We start from the raw sequence: 21,328 nt of genomic DNA, 5'->3' as shown, positions 1-21,328 counted from the left end.
GTTATTTTTAATAGTAATAATATGCTGATTTAATTTATTTAATAATATACACTCTTGCTAAGTAGTCTTTTTATTGTCATTTTTTTAAAATTTTATTTATTTTATTGGTGTTCTGCCTATATGTATGTCTGTGTGAGGGTGCTGGATCCTGGAGTTAGTTTTGAGCTGCCCTGTGGGGGCTGGGAATTGAACCCAGGTCCTCTGGAAGAGAAGTCAATGCTCTTAGCCACTGAGCCATCTCTCCAGCCCCTATTGTCATTTTTTATTTGAAGGATTATAAAGTAATTGCACCATTTCCCTCCTTCCCTTTCATCCCTCCAATCCCTCCCATGTATCTTACCCTTTTTTTTGTTTTTTCTAGACAGGGTTTCTTTATGTAGCCCGGGCTGTTCTGGTACTCGTTTTGTAGACTAGGCTGGCCTAGAATTTGCAGAGATCCACCTGCCTCTGCCTCTGGAGTGGTGCTTCCCAAGTGCGGGGATTAAAGGCATGAGCCACCACACCTGGCTTTAAAATTACTTTATTTAAAAAAATTTTTTTTAACAATTTATTTATTGTTATTTTATATACATTGGTGTTTTGCCTTCAGGTATGTCTGTATGCAGGAATCAGATACCCTGGAACATGAGTTACAGACAGCTGTGAGCTGTCATGTTGGTGCTGGGAATTGAACTCCGCTCCTCTGGAAGAGCAGCCAGTGTGCTCTTAACTGAGCCATCTCTCCAGCCCATTTTTTTTTTTTTCCTGTTAAGATTTTCATTCATTTTTCCTCCTTTGAGGTCTCTATTTGACTATTGAGGAGACCTCTTTAGTTCATCATGTATGTCTCTGTATCTCTAATCTGTCTGTCACTGATTCCCACTTGGAACAACACGTAATTAAGGAAGAGGCTGCTAACCATCCTCCTATCTTTCGCCCTGAGGTTAAGGCAGGCAAACGGTTGTGAGATTGGTGAGCCCCAGTGCAACAGGGAATCAGTAGGGGGCGCTGTGATCCTCCAGGAAGTTCAATGTGACTTCCTGGGGCTCTGAGCAAAGCCAGACAGTCTTGTCTGTGGTTCAGAATCCAAGTTTCAGGATTGAAGGAAGGTACAGTTCAGGAGGCAAGAGAGCATGGGTGAGGGCCTGGGTTCCAGACCCAACTCTGCAACAGGGACTTAAGCTATTTTTACATTTGAAGATGTTCAGCTAACACCTGTAGTCTTGGCTCCTGAGAGGGTTGAGTAAGGAAGCATCTCTGAGCTCAGATATAAAGGACCAATCAAGGCAATATAATGAGCCCCATAAATTTTTTTTAAGTGCATTGACAGTTAATGATGATATTTTATTGTTGTTATTTGTTTTCAGACAAGGTCTCACTATGGACCCCTGGCTGGGTGAAACTCGCAGAGATTCTCCTGCCTCTACCTCCCAAGTACTGGGATTAAAAGCATGTGTCAACCATGCCCAGTAGTAAAGTTTTTTTGTTTTTTTTTCCAGACAGGGTTTCTCTGAGTAGACCTGGCTGTCCTGGAACTTGCTGTGTAGACCAGGCTGGCCTCGAACTCAGAGCTCCATCTGCCTCTGCATCTGGAGTGATGGGATTAAAGGCAAGTGCCACCACCACCAGGCTCGACATCAAGATGCTTTAATATAAGTGTAAGCATGTGGGTTAAGAGAAGGAGTTGCTCAGAGGATAGGGAGATCCCCTGAGAGTCTGAGTGTGGGCTTTCACAGAGTCTAGCTTAGCCAGGTGTGGTGGTGCAACTTTTAATTTCAGCACTCAAGAGGCAGAGGCAGGAGGCCTCGCACTCAGATCTGCCTGTGCATGCCTCTGCCTCCCCAGGGTCAAAGGCATGTGCAGAGGGATGCAGAGGGAGGCAGAGGCAGGTGAATGTCTATGAATTCGAGGCCGGCTTAATCTACACGGTGAGCTCCAGGACAGTCAAAGACTACACAAGTAATTAGGAGAAAAGAGGAAATTGAGCAGCTGAGCAGGGCAGTAATAAAGGGGGGTTATGTGGTTATTATGATTACATTTATTTGTTTTAGGGAGTAGGGGAGGGGTGCACGCCACTACCTGCCTGTGGAGATCAGGGGGCAGCTTTGTGGAGCTCTTTCTCTCTTTCCATCATGTGGGTCTGAGAGACTGACTCCAGTCATCAGGCTTGGCTTGTGGTAAGCACCTCTGCCCAGAGACATATTGCAGGCCCAGTTTTTGGGTTTTGCTGTTCTTTTTGAGGCAGGGTTTCAATATGCAGCCCTGGTTAGTCTGAAACTCACTGTAAAGAGCAAGTAGGTAGGCTGGAGAGATGGCTCAGTGGTTAAAAGCACTAACTGCTCTTCCAGAGGACCCGGTTTCAATTCCCAGCACCCACATGGCAGGGGGGACCTTAGGATGACTGTAGATTATAATAAGCTTTGGTTTTACTCAATTACTGGGCAATCCTCAATCAAACATTTTACTATTAGGATAAGAATTTATACTATATCAAGCTGATAATAGAAAAATAAATAAATAGGGGCTGGAGAGATGGCTCAGTGGTTAAGAGCACTGACTGCTCTTCCGGAGGACCCGGGTTCAATTCCCAGCACCCACATGGCAGCTCACAACTGTCTGTAATTCCAGTTCCGGGGGACCCATCGCAAAAACACCAATGCACATAAAATAAAAATAAATTAAAAATAAATAATAAAATCTTAATAAAAAAAAAAGAAAGAAAGAAGAAGGATCAAGTCGAACTTGAACTCACCAACTATCCTCCTATCTGCTCCTGCCTCCCTAGCCCTGAGGCTACAGACAAGGCTACCATGCCTGCCCAAAAACTGAGGTTTTTTTTTTTTAGTTCTTCTTGCCTTAAAGCAACAACAAAAGCCATAAAATATTACAGAAAATTAAAAGAGACAACCACTCTTTTACTCTGGTGCTGTCCCTGCCCCCTTCCCCCGCTTAGTGATAGAAACAGAGACTGTTTATTGGGAAAATGGAAGCGGCCAGTGAGCTGTGAAGGCAGACTCTCAAAGCCTTGAAGCTGTCTTTAGTAACGTGTGTGTGTGTGTGTGTGTGTGTGTGTGTGTGTGTGTGTGTGCTTGTACATGTGTACAGGTGCCTAAGCAAGCCAGAGGCAGGGCATCCCCTGGCGCTGGAGTTCACTATGAAGCAGCCTGCCCTGGAGCTGGGAACAGAACCCAGTCAGTCCTCTGGAAGAGTAGGAAGTACTTTTAACTGCTGAGGCGTCTCTTCAGTCCCGAGACAATCTAATTTGGGTCTTAATTCACCGTGTATAATAAGTCACCTTAAAAGCTTGAAAAGGGCACCCCAAAATTAGCTAACATGATAGGAGAGAAATTGAAAAGAAAACTTGTCCCGGCCAGCCTGCCTTTCCCCACCTTCTCCCCTTAGAAACTCCTGCTGTGTTACCCCCAGTTTATGTCAGTGTGAAACCTCAGTCTACCTAGATTTTCTACCTTTAGCTGGCATTTCCTTTTGAAGCTGAGGGAGCAAGCACGCTGGATTGAGTCTTCGGAACTGGACGGTATAGACTCCAAAGTCAGAAGCACAGGCCTGGCTTGGTCAGTGACTCCCAAGTGCTGGCTTCTTAGGGTAAAGGAAAAGGTTAATTCTGTTTTGAATAAACCCCGAGTCTTCAGAAAACCCGGTGGTGAACTACAAAGCAAAGACAGACAGCTGCCAGACAGAGGAGGGACAGGGGGCCAAGCAGGAGAAAAGGAGAATTTGTTAAATAAAGAAGTCAGCTGGGGGTCCCATGACAGCTTGGGACTCAGGACTCAGTTGACGGAGGCATTTGAATAGCTCCCTTGGTGAGAAGCTGAATCGAAAAGCCCAGGAACGCTGCAGCTGGGGAGGCTTTCTGAAGTCAGCCCCACTCCTGGTGGTTGGTGGAATCTCCTCGACCCTGAAAAAGGCAAAGCCAAAGATAATAATCAAGATTCTCACACTGAAGACTGAGAGTGCAGATCAATGGAACAGCCCTGGATTTGGTCCCCACAAACACACACACACACACACACACACACTGCTAGAATCCCATTAAATCAATTAACCTGTAAAGACTTGAAGTGGCCTCTGCAAGCGTAGTTAGGGTTTGTGGAGAAGGTGAGGATGAATCTGAGACACCAGCCATTTCCACTGATGGGATTGACTTTATGCCAGAAGAGGGCATCAGATCCCACTATAGATGGTTGTGAGCCACCATGTGGGTGCTGGGAATTGAACTCAGGACCTCTGGAAGAGCAGCCAGTGCTCTTAACAGCTGAGCCATCTCTCCAGCCCCAATATTTCTGATTGCCAAGGCCTCTCCTTAGCAGAGTAGCAGCAGTGCTTCCTCCTTGCAGTGCTTCAGGGTGGGCTGGGCACCCCGGTGAGTGGTCCTGAGTTGCTGATGTTGTGACTGACAGGCAAGGCTGTTTACTTGTGGCGGTTGCTAGGTGTTTCCGGCTTTTTCCATGTTTTTCTGTGCTGTGTTTTAGCTGAATCTAGTAAGACTGACCAATGACTAGGTCATCTACGATGAATACATTAGAAGTCACATTAACTTAACTTCCTTCTTTTTTTAAAAAAAAAAAAAGTTATTTATTTATATTCTATTGTATGAGTGCTCTGCATGTATACCTGCACACCAGAAGAGGGCATCAGATCCCACTATGGATGGTTGTGAGCCACCATGTGGTTGATGGAAATTGAACTCAGGTCCTCTGGAAGAGCAATCAGTGCTCTTAACTGCTGAGCCATCTCTCCAGCCCCTCAACTTCTTACCTCACAGCAAAACTGAACGTTTACACACAACTACACCAGATGAATATTCATCGTTTGCTTTTTCGATAAATTGAAATCTTTCCTGATTACTCTCCTACCCCACCCTCACCCTTAAGCCCCAAACTCACTTCTGAAACCACACATCCTCCCGACCTATTACCTGTAATGACACTTGACATCCCCCAAGCAGGTGGGGGGTGAAGCTCAGGGAAGAGCCTTGGCCTAGAATCAGGAAGCCCGGGATTTAATCCCCAGTTGACACAAAAACAAGAGATGCTGAGACTCTGTGGTTCCTGTGGCTCTCACTGAAACACTAGGTGTGCTGGGGAACTGGGGGGAGGGCGAGGCGCTCCCTTGTCAATTCCTGTTCTTAGGAATAAAAACCACTCTCCTGGCTTGTCTGTTAAGTGTTCAGTCTTCCAGAACTGGAGTTTGATTCCCAGCAGCCATGTCAGGTGGCTGACAATCACCTGGAACTTCATTTCCGGGGGATCGAATGCCTCTGGCCTCCTCAGGGCACACACCCATACACATACTTGTGATTTAAAAAATAAAACGTTTTAAAAACATTCATTTCTTATTCTGGCCTCCTGCTCTGGTTACCATGTGGTATAATCCTCCCAAACTGTAAGCAAATATATATATATTCCTGGGGCTGGAGAGATTTTTCAGTGGCCAAAAACATCGATTCTTGCAGAGGACCCAGGTTTTATTCCCAGTGCCTACAACCATTCTCAACTGTAGATCCAGGGGATCCGACCCCTTCCCATCTCAGGCACCAGGCATGCAGGGGGTGTACATACATACTATATGCAGGCAGGCAAAACTTACTTTCTTTTTTTTTTTTTAAGACAGGGTTTCTCTGTGTAGCCCCTGGCTGTCCTGGAACTCACTTTGTAGACCAGGCTGGCCTCGAACTCACAGAGATCCTCCTGCCTCCTGAGTGCTGGGATTAAAGGTGTGCACCACAACACCCAGCATAAACTTTCATGCACATAAAATTAAAAAAAAATCTAAAAAAAAAAAGATTCCTTTTGCTTGATACTTTTAGGAAAGGGACAGGCTTGTCTGTATCTGCCAGCCTTCATAAAAATAAGGGTAAAGCAAATGCTGTTTTCAAAACTTAGACTCCTTGTCCCCAGTGTTGTCTAGCTATATCAGGACCCAACTGAAAGCAGACACGCAGCCATCAGCAATGTAAGAAAAAGCAGCATGGTTCTGTAGGAGATCCCTCAATTTGGAGAAACCTAACGGTGCATGCCTATAATTCCAGGCATACGCTTGAAGGACTCTAGGCCAGCATACCAATGACAATTATATATCCGTGTCTATTGGCACACTCGTTCTGAAAACCAAGAACAGAAAAAAGCCTGTGTTCATCAACAAAAGGATTTTAAAATGTGGTATACACCCATGCAGTATATGGGTATTTAGCCTGTATGTATCTTTGTGTACCACATGTCAGTAGACTGCAGAAACCAGATGTGCTGGAACTGAAGTTGTAGACACTTGTGAGGTGCCATGTGGGTGTTGGGAATTGAATCTGGGTCCTGTCAGGGAAGCCAGTGAGTGCTCTTAACCTCTAAACCATTTCTCCAGCCTCTTACTGTAGTTTGGTTAAGGTATAGATAATGCATTTTCGAGGTATAAAGAAAGCAATTACATCCAGGCATGTGGTACATGCTTTTAATCCTAGCCTTGAACACAGGCAGGCGCAGGGAGATCTCTGTGGATGTGAGGCCAGCCTGGTCTACATGGTGAGTTCCAGGACAGCCAGGACTACATACTGAGACCCTGTTTCAAAACAAACAAAAAATTCCACTACATTCGTTTCTAGAGAGATGGGCAGACTTGGGCAACACTGCACTGGCCAATCTTGTGTCTTCCTTCCCTGGCTGTTGGTTTGGCTTGTGCACACGGAGTGTTTGTGCCCGCGGGTATAGTGTGCACATTGGTGTGCACAGCTGAGAGCAGAGGAAGGTTCACAAGAGTTGGTTCTCCCCCTTCCGGCTTGTGGATTCCGGGTTAGGATGGAAGGAGGGTCAGACTAGGCAGCAGGGTCATTTCCACACTGGGCCATCTCACCAGTGCTGTGGGTTTTGGTGACAGGGTCTCACTATGTAGCCTTGGCTGGCCTCAAACTCAGTGTATCCACTCATGATGAGCACCATGTCATGTGCTGAGTTTTTTGCTTGTTTGTTTTAAAGACAAAGCCTGTCCAGCTCTGGTGGGCCTTGAACTTTTCTTGATTCCCCCATTCAGCCTCAAGTGTTGGCAACATAGTAGATTTAAGGCCAGCTTGGGTTACATGAGACTTTGTCTCACATACCAAAAAAAAAAATGTATATTGACGCCACTAGGTGAAAGCAAGACAGAGATCGGACCACTAAAGGTAAAGTTAGTGCTTTATTTTACTTAATCTAGTCAAACAGGCATTGCATTATCGTGGTACAGTAACTATAAACCTCTCCCTACAGATATTAACATAGCAGTACTCATAGTAAACTCCAAAGAGAGGGAGGACATCAACGAGGCACACTGAACAGGTAAAGGCTCCTAACTGCCAAAACGGAAGTCCTCCTTCGACCAAAGCTTTCCTTTTATTTTGTTGAGACACCATCTTATTATTTACATATAGTCCAGGCTAGTCTTGAACTTACTGTGTATCGGGGCTAGCCTCAAATTCGTAATCCTTTTGCCTCATCCGCTAGAGTGGCCCCCACATCTGAATGAATCTTTATACTCTTCACGCGTTTAGATTCTGCATCCTAAAGATACCCCAAAATACTGGATCCTTAGCTAGTGCCACCACGTCTGTTTCTGTAGCAGGCAACTTATTCAAACCTCCTTCTCCAGACTCCAGACAACCCCCACCCCTCAACTCAACACACCCAAATTACACCAAGACCCAAGCTTCTAAGGAAAAGACAAGCCAGGATCAGGGTGGGTCAGTGTGTGTGTGAAGAATATGGGGGAGGAGAGGGTACAGTTTAGTGTCTCCAAAGCCCTTAGGTAATCTCCAGCACAACACTAAAGAAAAAGTTACAGAGCTCTAAGACAGCACACCACGGCAGGGCTGCAAGTAGAACACAGCGGTTGAGTGGGTGCCCGGCATGTTCAAGGTCCTAGATTTGCTCTCTGGCACCAAAAGAATAAAAATAAAAACAATATAAAAATCTTTAATCCCAGCACTCAGGAGGCAGAGACTCTCTGTGAGTTTGAGGCCAGCCTGGACTACAGAGTGAGTTCCAGGAAAGGCTCCAAAGCTACATACACAGAGAACCTTGTCTCAAAAAACAAAAAATAAAACAAAACATCTTTGGAAGAAGTTTGGTGTGGTGGTACACCAGCACTCGGGAAGCAGAGAGATCTCCGAGTTTGAGGCCAGCCCCGTCTACAGAGTAAGTTCTAGACAGCCAGGGATACACAGAGAAACCTCGTCTTTTTTTTTTTTTTTTTTTTTTTTTTTTAAATATTTGTTTATTTAAGTATACAGCATCCCGTCTGCATGTACACCTGAGTGCCAGAAGAGGGCACCATATCTCATTATAGATGTTTGTGAGCCACCATGTGGTTGTTGGGAATCGAACTGGGGACCTCTGGAAGGTCAGCCAATACTCTTAACCCATGAGCCATCTCTCTAGTCCTGAAACACTGTCTTGAAAGACCAAAAATCTTTAAAAGAAGGAAGAAATCCAGCCACTGCCTTGACCTTAAACTGAGTCATTTGTCCACTCCTTACTACCCGCACCCCCCCACCCCATCCCCCACCCCTGAGTATTCAGAGTAGTTCAGGAGTAATTACAAGCCTTGTGGGGTACTAAAATACATGTGGCTTTCCCCAGTGGCTTCCAAACTCGCCCCCACATCACTGGCAGAGAAGTTTTGCTGATACTGCATGTAAGGCTGCAGAGAGTCGTCTCCAAAGTTATGGAAAGGAGTGTTCCAAGCCTGACTATTCCGGGCTTGAGAATACAAAGACTGAGTGTTCCAGACCTGGTTGTTCCAATCTGGGTTGGTCAAGGCCTGATTGCTCCAAGTTAGGCTGGTCAAGGCCTGGTTGCTGCAAGTTGAGTTGGTCCAGGTCTGGTTACTGCAAGTTGGGTTGGTCCCGGTCTGGTAGCTCCAAACATCGGTCAAAGTCTGGCTGTCCCACACTGAAAGGCTTCCAGATGTGTTCAGACAGCCCTGGCGATAACTGGAATGGAGGCTGGGATACTCCACAAATGCAGAGCCCTTCTAAAAGAGGTGGTTAACTCAATGAGTACAAAAAAGGAAATCTAAAGTCGTAAGCTGAAGAAATATGAAAAAGATCACCATGGTGGTACGTGCCTCTAATCCCAGCACTCCAGAGACAGAGGCAGGAGGATCCCTGACTGTCGGGGCTACATGAGACCCTATCTCAAAAAAAAAAAAAAAAATCACCACAAGAAAGAGCTCTTGGGCTGGGCGTTGTGGCGCATGCCTTTAATCCCAGCACTGGGAGGCAGAGCCAGGCGGATCTCTGTGAGTTCAAGGCCAGCCTGGTCTACAGAGTTAGTTCCAGAAAAGGCTCCAAAGCTACACAGAGAAACCCTGCCTCGAAAAATGGGGGTGGGCGGGGGACTTGCAGGGGGAGAGGGGGATGGGAGGCAACGAGACTGAGGGAACACAGATGGACGTTAACAGGACGGGACTGAAAGGCAGCCACAGCAGTTCGGAACCACTGACTATTTGTCCAGGGAACCTGGGCTCTACTGCCAGCTCCCCAGCACCCACAGATGGGCCACACCCAGATGAGGTAGACACATACGAAGTAAGTCTGTAAATATGTCCTGTTACCTGAGTCACGCCGTTGCTCTTCAGCCACTGGTTTTTCTGCCATCGCTTACATTTCATTCTTTGGTTTTGGAACCAGGTCTTAACCTGCAGAAAGTGACAGGACTTTTTAAAAATTAAGACATGCAGACAAGAGCACCGACTGGTCTTCCAGAGGACGCAGGTTCAATTCCCAGCTCCCACAGGGTGATTCACAACCATCTCCAACTCCAGTCCCGGGTAACCTGACGCCCTCTTCTGGCCTCCTAGGAGCACTACACATAGGATGCCCAGATAAACATGGAGGCTAAACACCCATCTACATATAGACATGCAAGTGAGGCCAGCTTCATACATTTTTTTAAAATATTGTTTATTTAGGGCGGTGGTGGTGCACGTCTTTAATCCTAGCACTCGGGAGGCAGAAGTAGGTGGATCTCTGTGAGTTCGAGGCCAGCCTGGTCTACAGAGTGAGATCCAGGACAGGCACCAAAGCTACACAGAGAAACCCTGCCTGACCATCCTGTCTCCATCTTGGGTGCTGAGTTTAGCTGTGCAGCGCCTTTCATTCCAGTCGGTAACTTCACCATTAAAGATAGACAGCTGAGCCGGGCGGTGGTGGCGCACGCCTTTAATCCCAGCACTCGGGAGGCAGAGCCAGGCGGATCTCTGTGAGTTCGAGGCCAGCCTGGGCTACCAAGTGAGTCCCAGGAAAGGCGCAAAGCTACACAGAGAAACCCTGTCTCGAAAAACCAAAAAAAAAAAAAAAAAAAAGATAGACAGCTGAGGGCTGGAGAGATGGCTCAGAGGTTAAGAGCACTGGCTGCTCTTCCAAAGGTCCTGAGTTCAATTCCCAGCAACCACATGTTGGCTCACAACCATCTGTAATGAGATCTGGTGCAGGGATACACGCAGACAGAGCACTGTATACATAATTAATAAATAAAATTGTTTAAAAAAAAAAAAGACAGCTGAGCAATGGTGGTGCACACCTTTAATTCCCAGAACCTGAGAGGGTGAGGCAGGTGGATCTAAGTTTGAGGTCAGCCTGGTCTACAGAGAGAGTTCCAGAGAGAAACCCTGTCTCAAAAAAAAAAAAAAGACAGACTGTAAAATCTCTTCATCCCACATCAAAAGTGTAGCTTTATGTGCTTGTGTCTGCTTGGGTATGTACAAGTGAGTACAGGTTCCCTAAAGGCCAGAAGACATGTGCGAGATCCCCTGGAGCAGGAATAATTCCATGGGTAGCTGTGAGCTGCCTAATGAGACCCTAACTCCCTCCCGTGCTTGTGATCACTGAGCCATCTTCCCTACCCATTATTCGCTTTCTTTTTTTTTCAAGACAGGGTTTCTCTGTGTAGCCCTGGCTGTCTCAGAACTCACCAGGCTGGCCTGGAACTCAAGAGACCATCAACCCCTGACTCCGAATTCTGGGATTAAAGGCCTGTGCCACCGTCTCCCTCAAATATGCACCTCTTCAGATTGTATCATTGATGCTCGGAAGCTAGGCTGGTCTTCTCTACACTGTCCCAGTTTTAGCATGTGTTGCTGCTGAAGAGAGCACCTCATTTTTTTAAATCAGGTGGTCTTGAACTCTATATAGATGGACTGAACACTTTATTCTCCCAGCAGTCTCCCAAATGCTGAGATATGCCATCATGCATGGTTCCAAATAAAATAAAATAAAACAAAACCCTGGGTGTGGTGATAACTGCTTTTTTGTTTGTTTGTTTTTCCGAAACAGGGTTTTCCGCTATGTAGCTTTGGAGCCTGTCCTAAAACTTGCTCTGTAGACCAGGCTGGCCTCGAACTCACAGGGATTCACCTGCCTCTGCCTCCCGAGTGCTGGGATTAAAGGCGTGCGCCACCACCGCCCTGAAGGTGAGAAAAGCTTTAATCTGAACACCAGGAAGGCAGAGGCAGATCTGACAGTATGGAACCAAACTGGTCTACATACTGTGTTCCAGACCAGTCAGGGCCACATAGTGAGACCCTGCCTTGGGGGTGGGTGGTGGGCAGAGGGGGCATGAAGTAAAGATGAAGTAATTGACAGAATAGAGTGGACAACATATGAATCACACGAGCTACACATAACTGTATGATTTTTAACATGAGAAAGGATAGGCCTCAGTTAGAGAGGCATCCAGATGTTAACTCCATTCCTCGGCAAATCAGCCAATTCTGTTATATTACGGCGGCAAAGAAACAACCGTACCTGCTTATAGCTAAGGTTGAGAATGGCAGAGAGTTCTTGCATCTGCTGGAGGCTGAGGTACCTTTGCCTCTGAAACCTGTCCCTGAGCGCACACAGCTGTGCCTGAGAGAACACGGTCCGCATCTTCTGCTTCTTGGTGTGGACCTTGCTGTCCCCCTTCTTGGCGTCCTCTTCAGACTCAGGACCAGTGAGCTTCAGTTTGGGCCTGGTGGAAGAGTCAGGGCTGTCCTGAAGAGGCAGGTCCACAGAGGAAGGGCGAGGAGACGCTGTTAGGAATACACAGATAATTTGTTAATAAAGCATGCTCAGCCGGGCATTGTGGTGCGTACCTTTAATCACAGCACTAGGGAGATAGAGGCCAGCAGACCTCTGAGTTCCAGGACAGACAGGGCTGCACAGAGAAACCTTATCTCAAAAAAAAAAAAAAAAAAAAAAAATTAAATATTAGGTTTAATGTATTTACTTTGAAAGTAGTTATCTTCATAGCCTTAGATCTAAGTAATATGTAAAACCTAATAATTTCATTATAATCATATGCTCTGTCAGAATACTTGGTCACACACACACACACACACACACACACACACACCACATAAGAGTGTGCTATCATTTTACATAGGTGTTTTAACATAACATAGCATAAGTTATGTTATTTATTTAAATCATACAAGTAGACCCTGGAAATCCAAAAACAAAATAAAAAGCAACAACTAACTAACAAATGTTCGGCTCAAAGGCAGGACGGAGAGGAAGTTTGAATTTGTAGTCCTTTGTCCTTCTTTCAACCCCTGCTGCCTCTAGATGAGGACTGTGACCTCATGTAGAGTGTGAGGAGGCAGCATGTACTTGAAGTCTGCTTGCTCCAGAAGCTGAGATGAGAGAGAGTTTGAGACCAGCCCCAGCTCAGAAAAGTAAATAAATGGCCTGGAGAGATGGCTCAGCAGTTAAGAGCACTGGCTGCTCTTCCAGGGAACGGGGTTCAATTCCCAGCAGCCACATGGCAGCTCACAATGTCTGTAACCCCAGTTCCGAGGACCTGACACCCTCATGCAGACGATACACCCAGGCAGAACACCGATGCACATAAAATAAATAAAGGTTTATAATCCCAGGCATCAGATTTGGGGAATTTTTATCTTCCCTAGTTTTTTGCATGTTCCTGGGGATCCAACCCTGTTGGGACCTTTCATGCTCTACCACTGAGTCAGCCCTAGCCCAGTCATACAACGACAAATGTGTATGAACTAACATATGTGAATGAACTAACAAGTCTGAATGAAAATGTCATAATGAAATCCATTGTACTGAATGTCATCTAAGGAAATTTCCAGGGTGAAATAAATCACTTGCCATTAGCAATGCACAGCCCTGGGTTTAGTCCCTAACACAAGAAGAGGAGGACGAGGAGGGCCTTCCTCGCCCCTTCTTCCCCTTCCCCTTCCGCCTAGAAGGCGAGGGGGGGGGGCTTCCTCACCTTCACCTAGAAAGGGAGGGGGGCCGTCTTCCTCTTCCTCTAGAAGGGGAAGGATGGGGAAGAAGAGGAGAAGGAGAAGCAGCGGCCTATTTCCACATGGTACTGCAGTCCTTTCTGTTGGTACAAAAGCAGTCAGTCTTGAGTTATCAGTACTAGGGCAAAATCCCAATTAACCAATTTTGTTTCTCTCATCCATGACCCTCTAGCTCTTCCACTGGGTTGTTTTTGTTTGTTTGTTTTTTAAGACAAAGTCCCCAATCCACCTGCCTCAGGGCTAGATTTTTAGCTGTGTGCCACCAAGGCCAGGCATTTTGCTGTTCTTCTGAGATTAGAAGGGTTGAACTCAGAACCACTACCCAGCTTCGCCTGGCTTTCTCTAGCGACGGCACCACTGCAAGATGCGATGCTCAGCACCAACGCTGCCGTCTAGAAGTAAGGAGACCGGCCTTAAAGCAGCTTCGAAAAGGACACATATGTCCTCTGCCGGCACTAGGGGCAGCCACAAACACAGCCATCCTCACTTTACTTGCCACGGACAACCTACCCACTCATTCCCAACTCCGCACTCTTCCACCTCAAAGTCACAAAATCAAAATTCACAATGACAGACATTAAACCAAAGCTCAGAGAAGAGGTGACACTTCTGTGTACTGAAATACACAGCCAACGGAGTGGTCATCGGCCTTGGGGTGTTGCCGTGGTAGAACTTGCACGTACTATACACACACACACACACACACACACACACACACACACACACACACACAGACTTTAGCAATACTTGGCTGAGTCTGTATAGACAAAATGTGTTTCAGACCTGGGTCCCAGCAGCTAGCTATATGGAACTACCTTTACTGTAAGCTAAAAGAACACTTGTTTGGGGTTTAGGATGCGTGCTCACAAGCTGGAGACTAATTACTAAGTGACACCCACATTCTCAAGTGTTGAGAGGAAAGCCATCCATCCGCTTCTTCGGGAGAAAGAAGCCATTTGGATAAACTACAAACGAATTGTACAACCTCACCTAAAATGGGTGCTCCTCATCCTCATCATCACCTAGAGGCCCAACCCTTGTTAAGAAGAAAGCATCAGCCGGGCAGTGGTGGTGTATGTCTGGCAGAGGCAGGTGAATTTTGGTGAGGTCGAGGCCAGCCTGGTCTACAAAGTGAGTTCCAGAACAGGCTCCAAAAAAGCGACACAGAGAAATCCTGTCTCGAAATGCCACCCCCTCCAAAATAGATGAGAGCATCACCTCGCTTAATTACTATAGCACATTTGTTTCCAAAGGGCCTAAAACATTAAAGTTCTCAAATTCACATCACAGCCTCCAATCCAATTGCCCGATTCTATATCCCTGGTCTCTACTACTGCTCGAGACTAGAAGGTGACATTGATGTCACCAGTAAAACCTCAAAGCGGGGTGTCCAGAGGTTGATAATGACACCTGCTTACGGACTATAACTGATAAAAGAGGCGGTGACCCTTCACCCGTTTCTTCCTTCTTTTCTAATTAACTTGGATCTTCGGGGATTGAACTCCTTACCGATCTCTTTTCGGAGCATCTCAGCAGCAGCGTGTGAGCAACAATTTTCCTCAGGACCGGGAACTTCAGGCATTGGTGATGAGTCACCAGAATTTGCTGCTTCGTCGTAATAAGGCAGACTGTGGGAACCCCGGAGATCCACACTCATGTCAGATAGAAGTCAGTCGGAACAACAACAAAATAAATTTTAACGACAAGAACAACAAAAGAGCTAAGACCTTAAAACTCAATGCCTAGGAGGAAGGATCCCAGGAATGACAAATAAATATGTCCAGATGTAAAATTATCAAGAGGCCAGGGGGAAGCGGGCTTCCTCTCAGTCTTCCAGCAACAGAGGGAGAGGCCAGCTCAGCCTAGCTGGAGGCCAACAGCTTAAGGCGCTAGATTTTAAAGGTAGATTCCAGTGTCCTGGATCACTCCTCCCCCTCAACCCCCTACTCCCGCCCACCCCCCACCCCAGCACCCACGCCCCACCATCCCTGTGAATTCACAGCTAATCCCTCCTGCCAGGCCCACCGAGGACATTGTAATGCAAAAGAAGCTGTGGAGTGAGTGACCCAGACTGAGGCGGGAAGGGAAAAGATGGGGCCACCTAAATCTAGAGATCAAAAAAAAAAGGTGGCTTCTCACGTGTGGTTTTACCGTGTTTCGCCGTCAAACCATGACTGCACCTCCAGAGCCCGTACTCTCTCCACTGGGGCCATTTCCTCTTCGGTTCCCCCACAGACATAATCAAATAACCAGAGCTTGTTGTCCAAGTCTCTGTTTTTTAAATACGGCGCTCCTGCTGTGGTGAGTTCTTGGAGGAAGTCTTCACTGAGATGGCAGAAAAGTACGGACAGGTTGAAGGGATGAACGTCTGTGACAACCTAGGAGACCCCCTGGTGGGGAACATGTATGTCAGGTTTCGTCATGAGGAGGATGCAGAGAAAGCTGTGATGGGCTTGAATAACCGCTGGCTTAACGGGCAGCCAATCCGTTCAGAGCCGTCCACCGCGCCTGACTTCAGGGGGGCCTGCCAGTATGAGATGGGCGAGTGCGCGAAGATGGGCTTCTGCAACTTCATGCATCTGAGGCCAATCTCAAGAGCGCTCCACAGGAAGCTGTCCGGGCGCCAGTGCAAGAAACAGAGTTCCAGGTCCCGATCCCGGGAAAGGCATTCTCCATCCAGAGACCCTAGGCATGGTGGCAGCAGCGGAGGTGGAGGACGAGAGCATGACAGGAGGCAGTCTAGATACCTCAAGACATACGGGAGATTCGGAGCCCACCTGTTTATACCTTGCGTCTGCTAGACAGTTTTGTAGTTGGTTGACAAGCCAGTTCACATTGGGATTTTTTTTTTTTTAACAACCAAAAAAGATGAGTTTCTGAATAAAATTTGTAGTGATAAAATAAGAAAAAAAATATGGCGCTCCTTTTCAGCTCCCACCTTAGTTCTTTCTTGGTTTCGTTTTGGGAAAGGTAGGCAAGTCTTTCTACCAAAAACGCCGTGTTTTAGTAAAAGGGAGGACCCGTGACCTGCTATGACTCTTGGGCTCCTTCGTAAGTAGGTCTGTATCTTTCACATGTTAAAGTTGGTTTTGAAACAGGGTCTTACTAGCCTTGGGTAACCTGAACTCAATATTTAGACCAGGCTGGCCTCAAACTCATGGAGATCTGCTTTTACCTCTGCCTCCTAACTGCTGGAGGTGGAAGTAGTATGCCAGACACAAGAGTTTGAGGAGTTTTTAAATTAATTGGGGGGGGTTTCTATTTTGTTTTGAGACAAGTTCTCACTATAGCCTATGAGGGCCTCAGACTTACTGCAATCCTCCTGCCTCAGCCTCCTAAGCAACAGAATAAGGCATTTATTTTATTTTTAATTTGGTTTTGGTTGTTTCTTTGAGATAGAGTTTCATGTAGCCTCACACTCACTATATTGCTGATGCTGGCCCTGAACTCCTATTTTTCCTTCTACAAGTTCGAAGCTTGCCCAGCACCCTCATGCTCACAGAGAAGTGCTCTTTACACCGGTGAGTGAGGACAGTTCTAGCCTAGTTAAGTCTGTCTCTGTGTGTGTAAATAGAGAGGGAATTACCTGCTGTGTGTTTTAGGAATTATACAAGAGAAAATGCTGTATTTTCCTAACATCTATCACGTCAAGGCTATTTACCACAGTGGGTATTAGTTGATATTCTATGTGAATTTTGTGTTGCAAAACACTAAATTTGAATGCCTTTTTTTGAGTTTTTTTTTATAACTTTAATCTGGCGAGCAACATGATAAAATTAAAAGCAGCCATTTCTTATTTTGTTTGGACACTACTAGACATGAACTAATGTGGCTGGTGGACTCTGTCCACACCCAACGGGAAGAAGGTGAAGAATGACATTATAACTGTACCCTCTTTCTTTGTGACTTACTGTTTTAACACCACCCTTTTTCCTCCCCCAACTTTTAGGGGTGAGGAAACTTTTAAAAAGAAACAATACTTTTAGAATTGTGTGTGTGTGTGTGTGTGTGTGTGTGTGTGTGTGTATGTATATATATTCTAAAGTGTATACATATGTGTATATATATTCTAAAGTATATATATATTCTAAAAGTGTGTGTGTGTGTGTGTGTGTGTGTGTGTGTGTGTGTGTGTGTGTTTATTTTTTTCTGAGACAGGTTTCTCTGTATAGCCCTGGCTCTCCTGGAACTCGCTCTGTAGACCAGCCAGGCTGGCCTCAAACTCACAGAGATTTGCCTGAGTACTGGGATTAAAGGCATGTGCCACCACCACCTGGTGAGATATTAATATTTTAAACAGTGAACACATAGACTATAAAAAATGGTAGAAATGATAGAACAAAAGAATGATTGTTTTACCTTTCACTGGTTTACTGGGCTAATAAAAAATATGGCTCTGAGCCGGGCTGTGGTGGTGCACGCCTTTAATCCCAGCACTCGGGAGGCAGAGGCAGGCGGATCTCTGTGAGTTCGAGGAAAGACTGGTCTACAAAGTGAGTTCCAGGACAGGCTCCAAAGCTACACAGAGGGACCCTGTCTTGAAAAAACCAAAAATAAATAAATAAATAAATAATAAAATAAAAATAAAAATATGGCTCTGATGTGATTTTTTTCATTAGGCACTAAATGAACAGAATGTTCAGAATATCAACATTTATACCAGAGTTTAGTAAAAGAGAAAAATTCTTCCTACCTCTGAGGTTCAGGCAGGCATTACCAAATCCAATTTAAGACTTCCAACTTTCTTTTTTCTTTTTCTTTTTCTTATTTTGGTTTTTGGAGACAAGAGTTTCTTTGGGTGGCCTTGTCTGTCCTGGAACACAATCTGTAGACCAGGCTGACCTTGAACTCACAGAGATCCTCCTGCCTCTGCTTCTTGAGTGCTGGGATCAAAGGCGTGGCCCGCACCGCCAGGCACAAGATTTCCAGTTCTCAATAAGAAGACTTTTTATTGGGGGTAACTGTAGGGAGCCATTGGGCTGCACAGTAGCTAGAGTCACATCTGTAGACAGTTTTTAATTATTTTGAGCCAGGATCTTACTTTGTAAATCCAGGTTGGCCTGAAACTCACTGTGTAGACCAGGCTGGCTGGTGTGAGTGTTCCTTCCCCTGTCTTTGAGTGCTGGAATATAGGAGTGTCTTCATACGTAAATTGTTTTTTTAAAAAAACTTTTTTAAAGAGAGAGTCTCCTGGGTGGTGGTGGTGGCGGCGGCGGCGGCGGCGGCGGCGGCGGCGGTGGCGGCGGCGCACGCCTTTAATCCCAGCACTTGGGAGGCAGAGGCAGGTGGATCTCTGTGAGTTTGAGGCCAGCCTGGTCTACAGAGCTAGTTCCAGAACAGCCAAGGTTGTTACACAATAAAACCCTGTTTCGAAAAACCACAAAAGCAAAACAAAACAAAATACCCCAAAATGAGAGTCTTGAGGCGTATCCCTGGCTGGCCTGGAACTCACATGGGTTTCTCTACCTCTGTCTGTCTTCCAAGTACTCGGATCAAAGATGTGCACTGTCACCCTGGTTTGGAATTTTTCCCTTCAATTTTATTTGTTATTGTGTGTGTGTGTGTGTGTGTGTGTGTGTGTGTGTGTGTGTGTGTGAGAGAGAGAGAGAGAGAGAGAGAGAGAGAGAGAATATGCAGGTGTGAAGTGCCAGGGTGTGCCAGAGGGAGTCATCAGAGTCCAGCATTTGGAAGTTGGTTCTCTCCTTCCACTGTGGCTTCAAGCCTTGGGCTTACACAGAAAACGCTTTTTCCTGCTGAGAGTTCTGCCCATCACACCTCAGGAGAGGCAGGGGATCTCCATGTAAGTTCAAAGCCAGCTGGGTGGTCTTCATGGTGAGATACTGTCTGGAAAACAGAAATCAGGCTGGGCTGTGGTGGTGCATGCCTTTGATTCCAGCAGAGCCAGCCTGGGCTACAGAGTGAGATCCAGGACAGGCTCCAAAACTACACAGAGAAACCCTGTCTCAAAAAACAAAAACAAAAAACAAAAAAAGCCAGAAATCAAACCAAGCAAACAAACCTGAATACTGGGTTCCATCACTGACATATCTAAGGACAAGAAGACAGTCTGTGTGGTAGTTCTTCTTTCCCTCCCCATTTCTCAACTCAAAATTCACGAGATCTAAGGTTACATCTTCTTTCCTGATTTCACCACGCAATGCAAACTCTTAGCAAATCCCAGTTACATGTTTTGGCAACACTCAATTTTTTAAAATAACCACTATTCTGTTTTTGGGAGGCAGGGGGCTGGCTGTGTAGCCCAGTATCCTCCCATCACTGGGCTGTGGGGTCACTCTGCTCCTACAAAAACCAACTTCTTTATAATACAAACAAACTTTATAATACAAACAAAGATGTCACTAGGTAGGGGTAGGCGTGCCCTGAGGGAGACCTGACTTTGGTAAATAGGTCTTTGTCTTCTCTCACCCCCCCCCCCCCAGGGGAGCTGTCAGAGGGGGCCAGGAGGAGTCAGAGAACTGGATGTTTCACGGTCAAAGCCGGTTCTCACTTCCAATTAGAAACAAAATGTGAGTCCTGTAAAAGGGCTTGAACCCTGCCTCTAGGTTCATGGGGTCAAGGTCATCAAATCCTTGCATTTACCCGAGGCTCTGCAAAAGCTTGGTACAGGAGGCGCAGCTCCTTGCAGAAGGGGTCTTTGTGTCAGGACCTTCGATGAATTACCCCCTAACCCCCATCACTGTCCTGCCGCTTCTGTCTAAGGTGAGAGTCTCTGGAGTGGAAGACCCAGGAGAAAAAGGAGGCTGGCATGGAAAGGCAGGCTGGCTGCATTCCTTCCCCAGGAAAGCATTTGAATAAGGTGGAGACTGTCTTGAAACCTTGACTTGGTTGGGATGGGCTGTGTGGGTGGAGGAGGGGTGCGTTAGGTGAGTCCACAGTGTGTGGTAAAACACAATCAAAACAGAAAGAAGAATGATCGTAATGTTGTTCTGAAAAAGAGTACGGTGTGCTGTGTGTGGGTCCAAGCAGGTGGGACAAAACAAAACCTTGAATCCTCTAGGCGGGAGGGAGATCAGAAGGGAAATACTGGGAGACCCACCTGGGAGGGGAATTCCAGCAAGTTCACCGTTTGAGAGAAAATTACAGATCCCAACACTTCAGTTTTTTTTTTTAATTACACTCAATGATATTCATTAATTACACTCATGATAATATTTATATTTGTGGTATTCATTTATTACATTCAGAGTATTCATTCAATAATTATATTTATGATATTCATTAATTACATTAATTGTTTTGATTTATTACGTTCATGATATTATGTCCTGATACTACTGTCCATTTGTGGGGTTTTTCCATCACAGAAAACAGAGATTCTGTACTTAGTAAATCATTGCTCTATATTCCTTTCCTCTCTATCTTGAGATAACATCTAATCTTTCTGTCTATGAATTTGTATATTCTGTATATTTCTTGTAATACAATTCTATAGTATTTGTCCTTTTTTTTAATGGTGGCGCACACCTTTAATCCCAGCACTCGGGAGGCAGAGCCAGGAGGATCTCTGTGAGTTCGAGGCCAGCCTGGACTACCAAGTGAGTTCCAGGAAAGGCGCAAAGCTACACAGAGAAACCCTGTCTCGAAAAAAAAAGAAATATTTTATGTACAACTGCAGGAGAAATAATACACAGATAGCCTGAACATAAAAACAGATTATAATTTAAAAGTCCAGGGTTATTTTAAATAGTAAAATATTTCTGTTTTTAAAACTTCAGAAAAGCTTATCGTGGACCTGGGGATGTAGTTCAGTTGCTAGCGTACTTCCTTGCACGTATAAGGACCTGGATTCGATCCCTAGCACTGCATAAAACCATAGGACCGCCCGGGCGGTGGTGGCTCACGCCTTTAATCCCAGCACTCGGGAGGCAGAGGCAGGTGGATCTCTGTGAGTCTGAGGCCAGCCTGGTCTACAGAGCGAGATCCAGGAAAGGCGCAAAGCTACACAGAGAAACCCTGTCTCGAAAAAAAAAAAAAAAAAAACAAAAAAACCCGAAAACCACAGGACCAAGCCTGAAATTCCAGTACTCTAGAG

The 21,328-nt window shown here is 45.8% G+C and overlaps 2 protein-coding genes across 3 annotated transcripts; one reads left to right on the top strand and one right to left on the bottom strand.

The window, feature by feature from the left end:
• Nucleotides 1-8,556: 8,556 nt before the first annotated feature.
• Nanog (Nanog homeobox) lies at nt 8,557-14,932 on the bottom strand. 2 transcript variants are annotated; one of them, XM_052722141.1, is made up of 4 exons: nt 14,785-14,932; nt 11,768-12,033; nt 9,577-9,660; nt 8,557-8,994 (listed from the first exon to the last, which is right to left on the bottom strand). In XM_052722141.1, exons 1-4 carry the CDS (start codon nt 14,930-14,932, stop codon nt 8,557-8,559), a joined length of 936 nt encoding a protein of 311 aa, XP_052578101.1. The 2 variants fall into 2 exon arrangements, with proteins under 2 accessions (XP_052578101.1, XP_052578102.1); XM_052722142.1 differs by having other exon boundaries at nt 8,557-8,991.
• Nucleotides 14,933-15,445: 513 nt separating this feature from the next.
• On the top strand, nt 15,446-18,516 carry LOC128099747 (splicing factor U2AF 35 kDa subunit-like protein; the record flags this gene model as incomplete). The annotated part of the gene is made up of 3 exons (XM_052721567.1): nt 15,446-15,466; nt 15,582-15,960; nt 18,470-18,516. Coding segments are annotated over exons 1-3 (447 nt in total), but the record flags the coding sequence as incomplete, so codon positions are not given.
• Between the last annotated feature and the right edge of the window lie 2,812 nt (nt 18,517-21,328).

This window comes from Peromyscus californicus, unplaced genomic scaffold, assembly GCF_007827085.1.
Source record: "Peromyscus californicus insignis strain IS unplaced genomic scaffold, ASM782708v3 Scaffold_6__1_contigs__length_162567912, whole genome shotgun sequence".
NCBI classification, from domain to species: Eukaryota; Metazoa; Chordata; class Mammalia; order Rodentia; family Cricetidae; genus Peromyscus; species Peromyscus californicus.
Note: the sequence above shows the minus strand (reverse complement) of the source record. Positions and strands in the feature narration are given on the sequence as shown.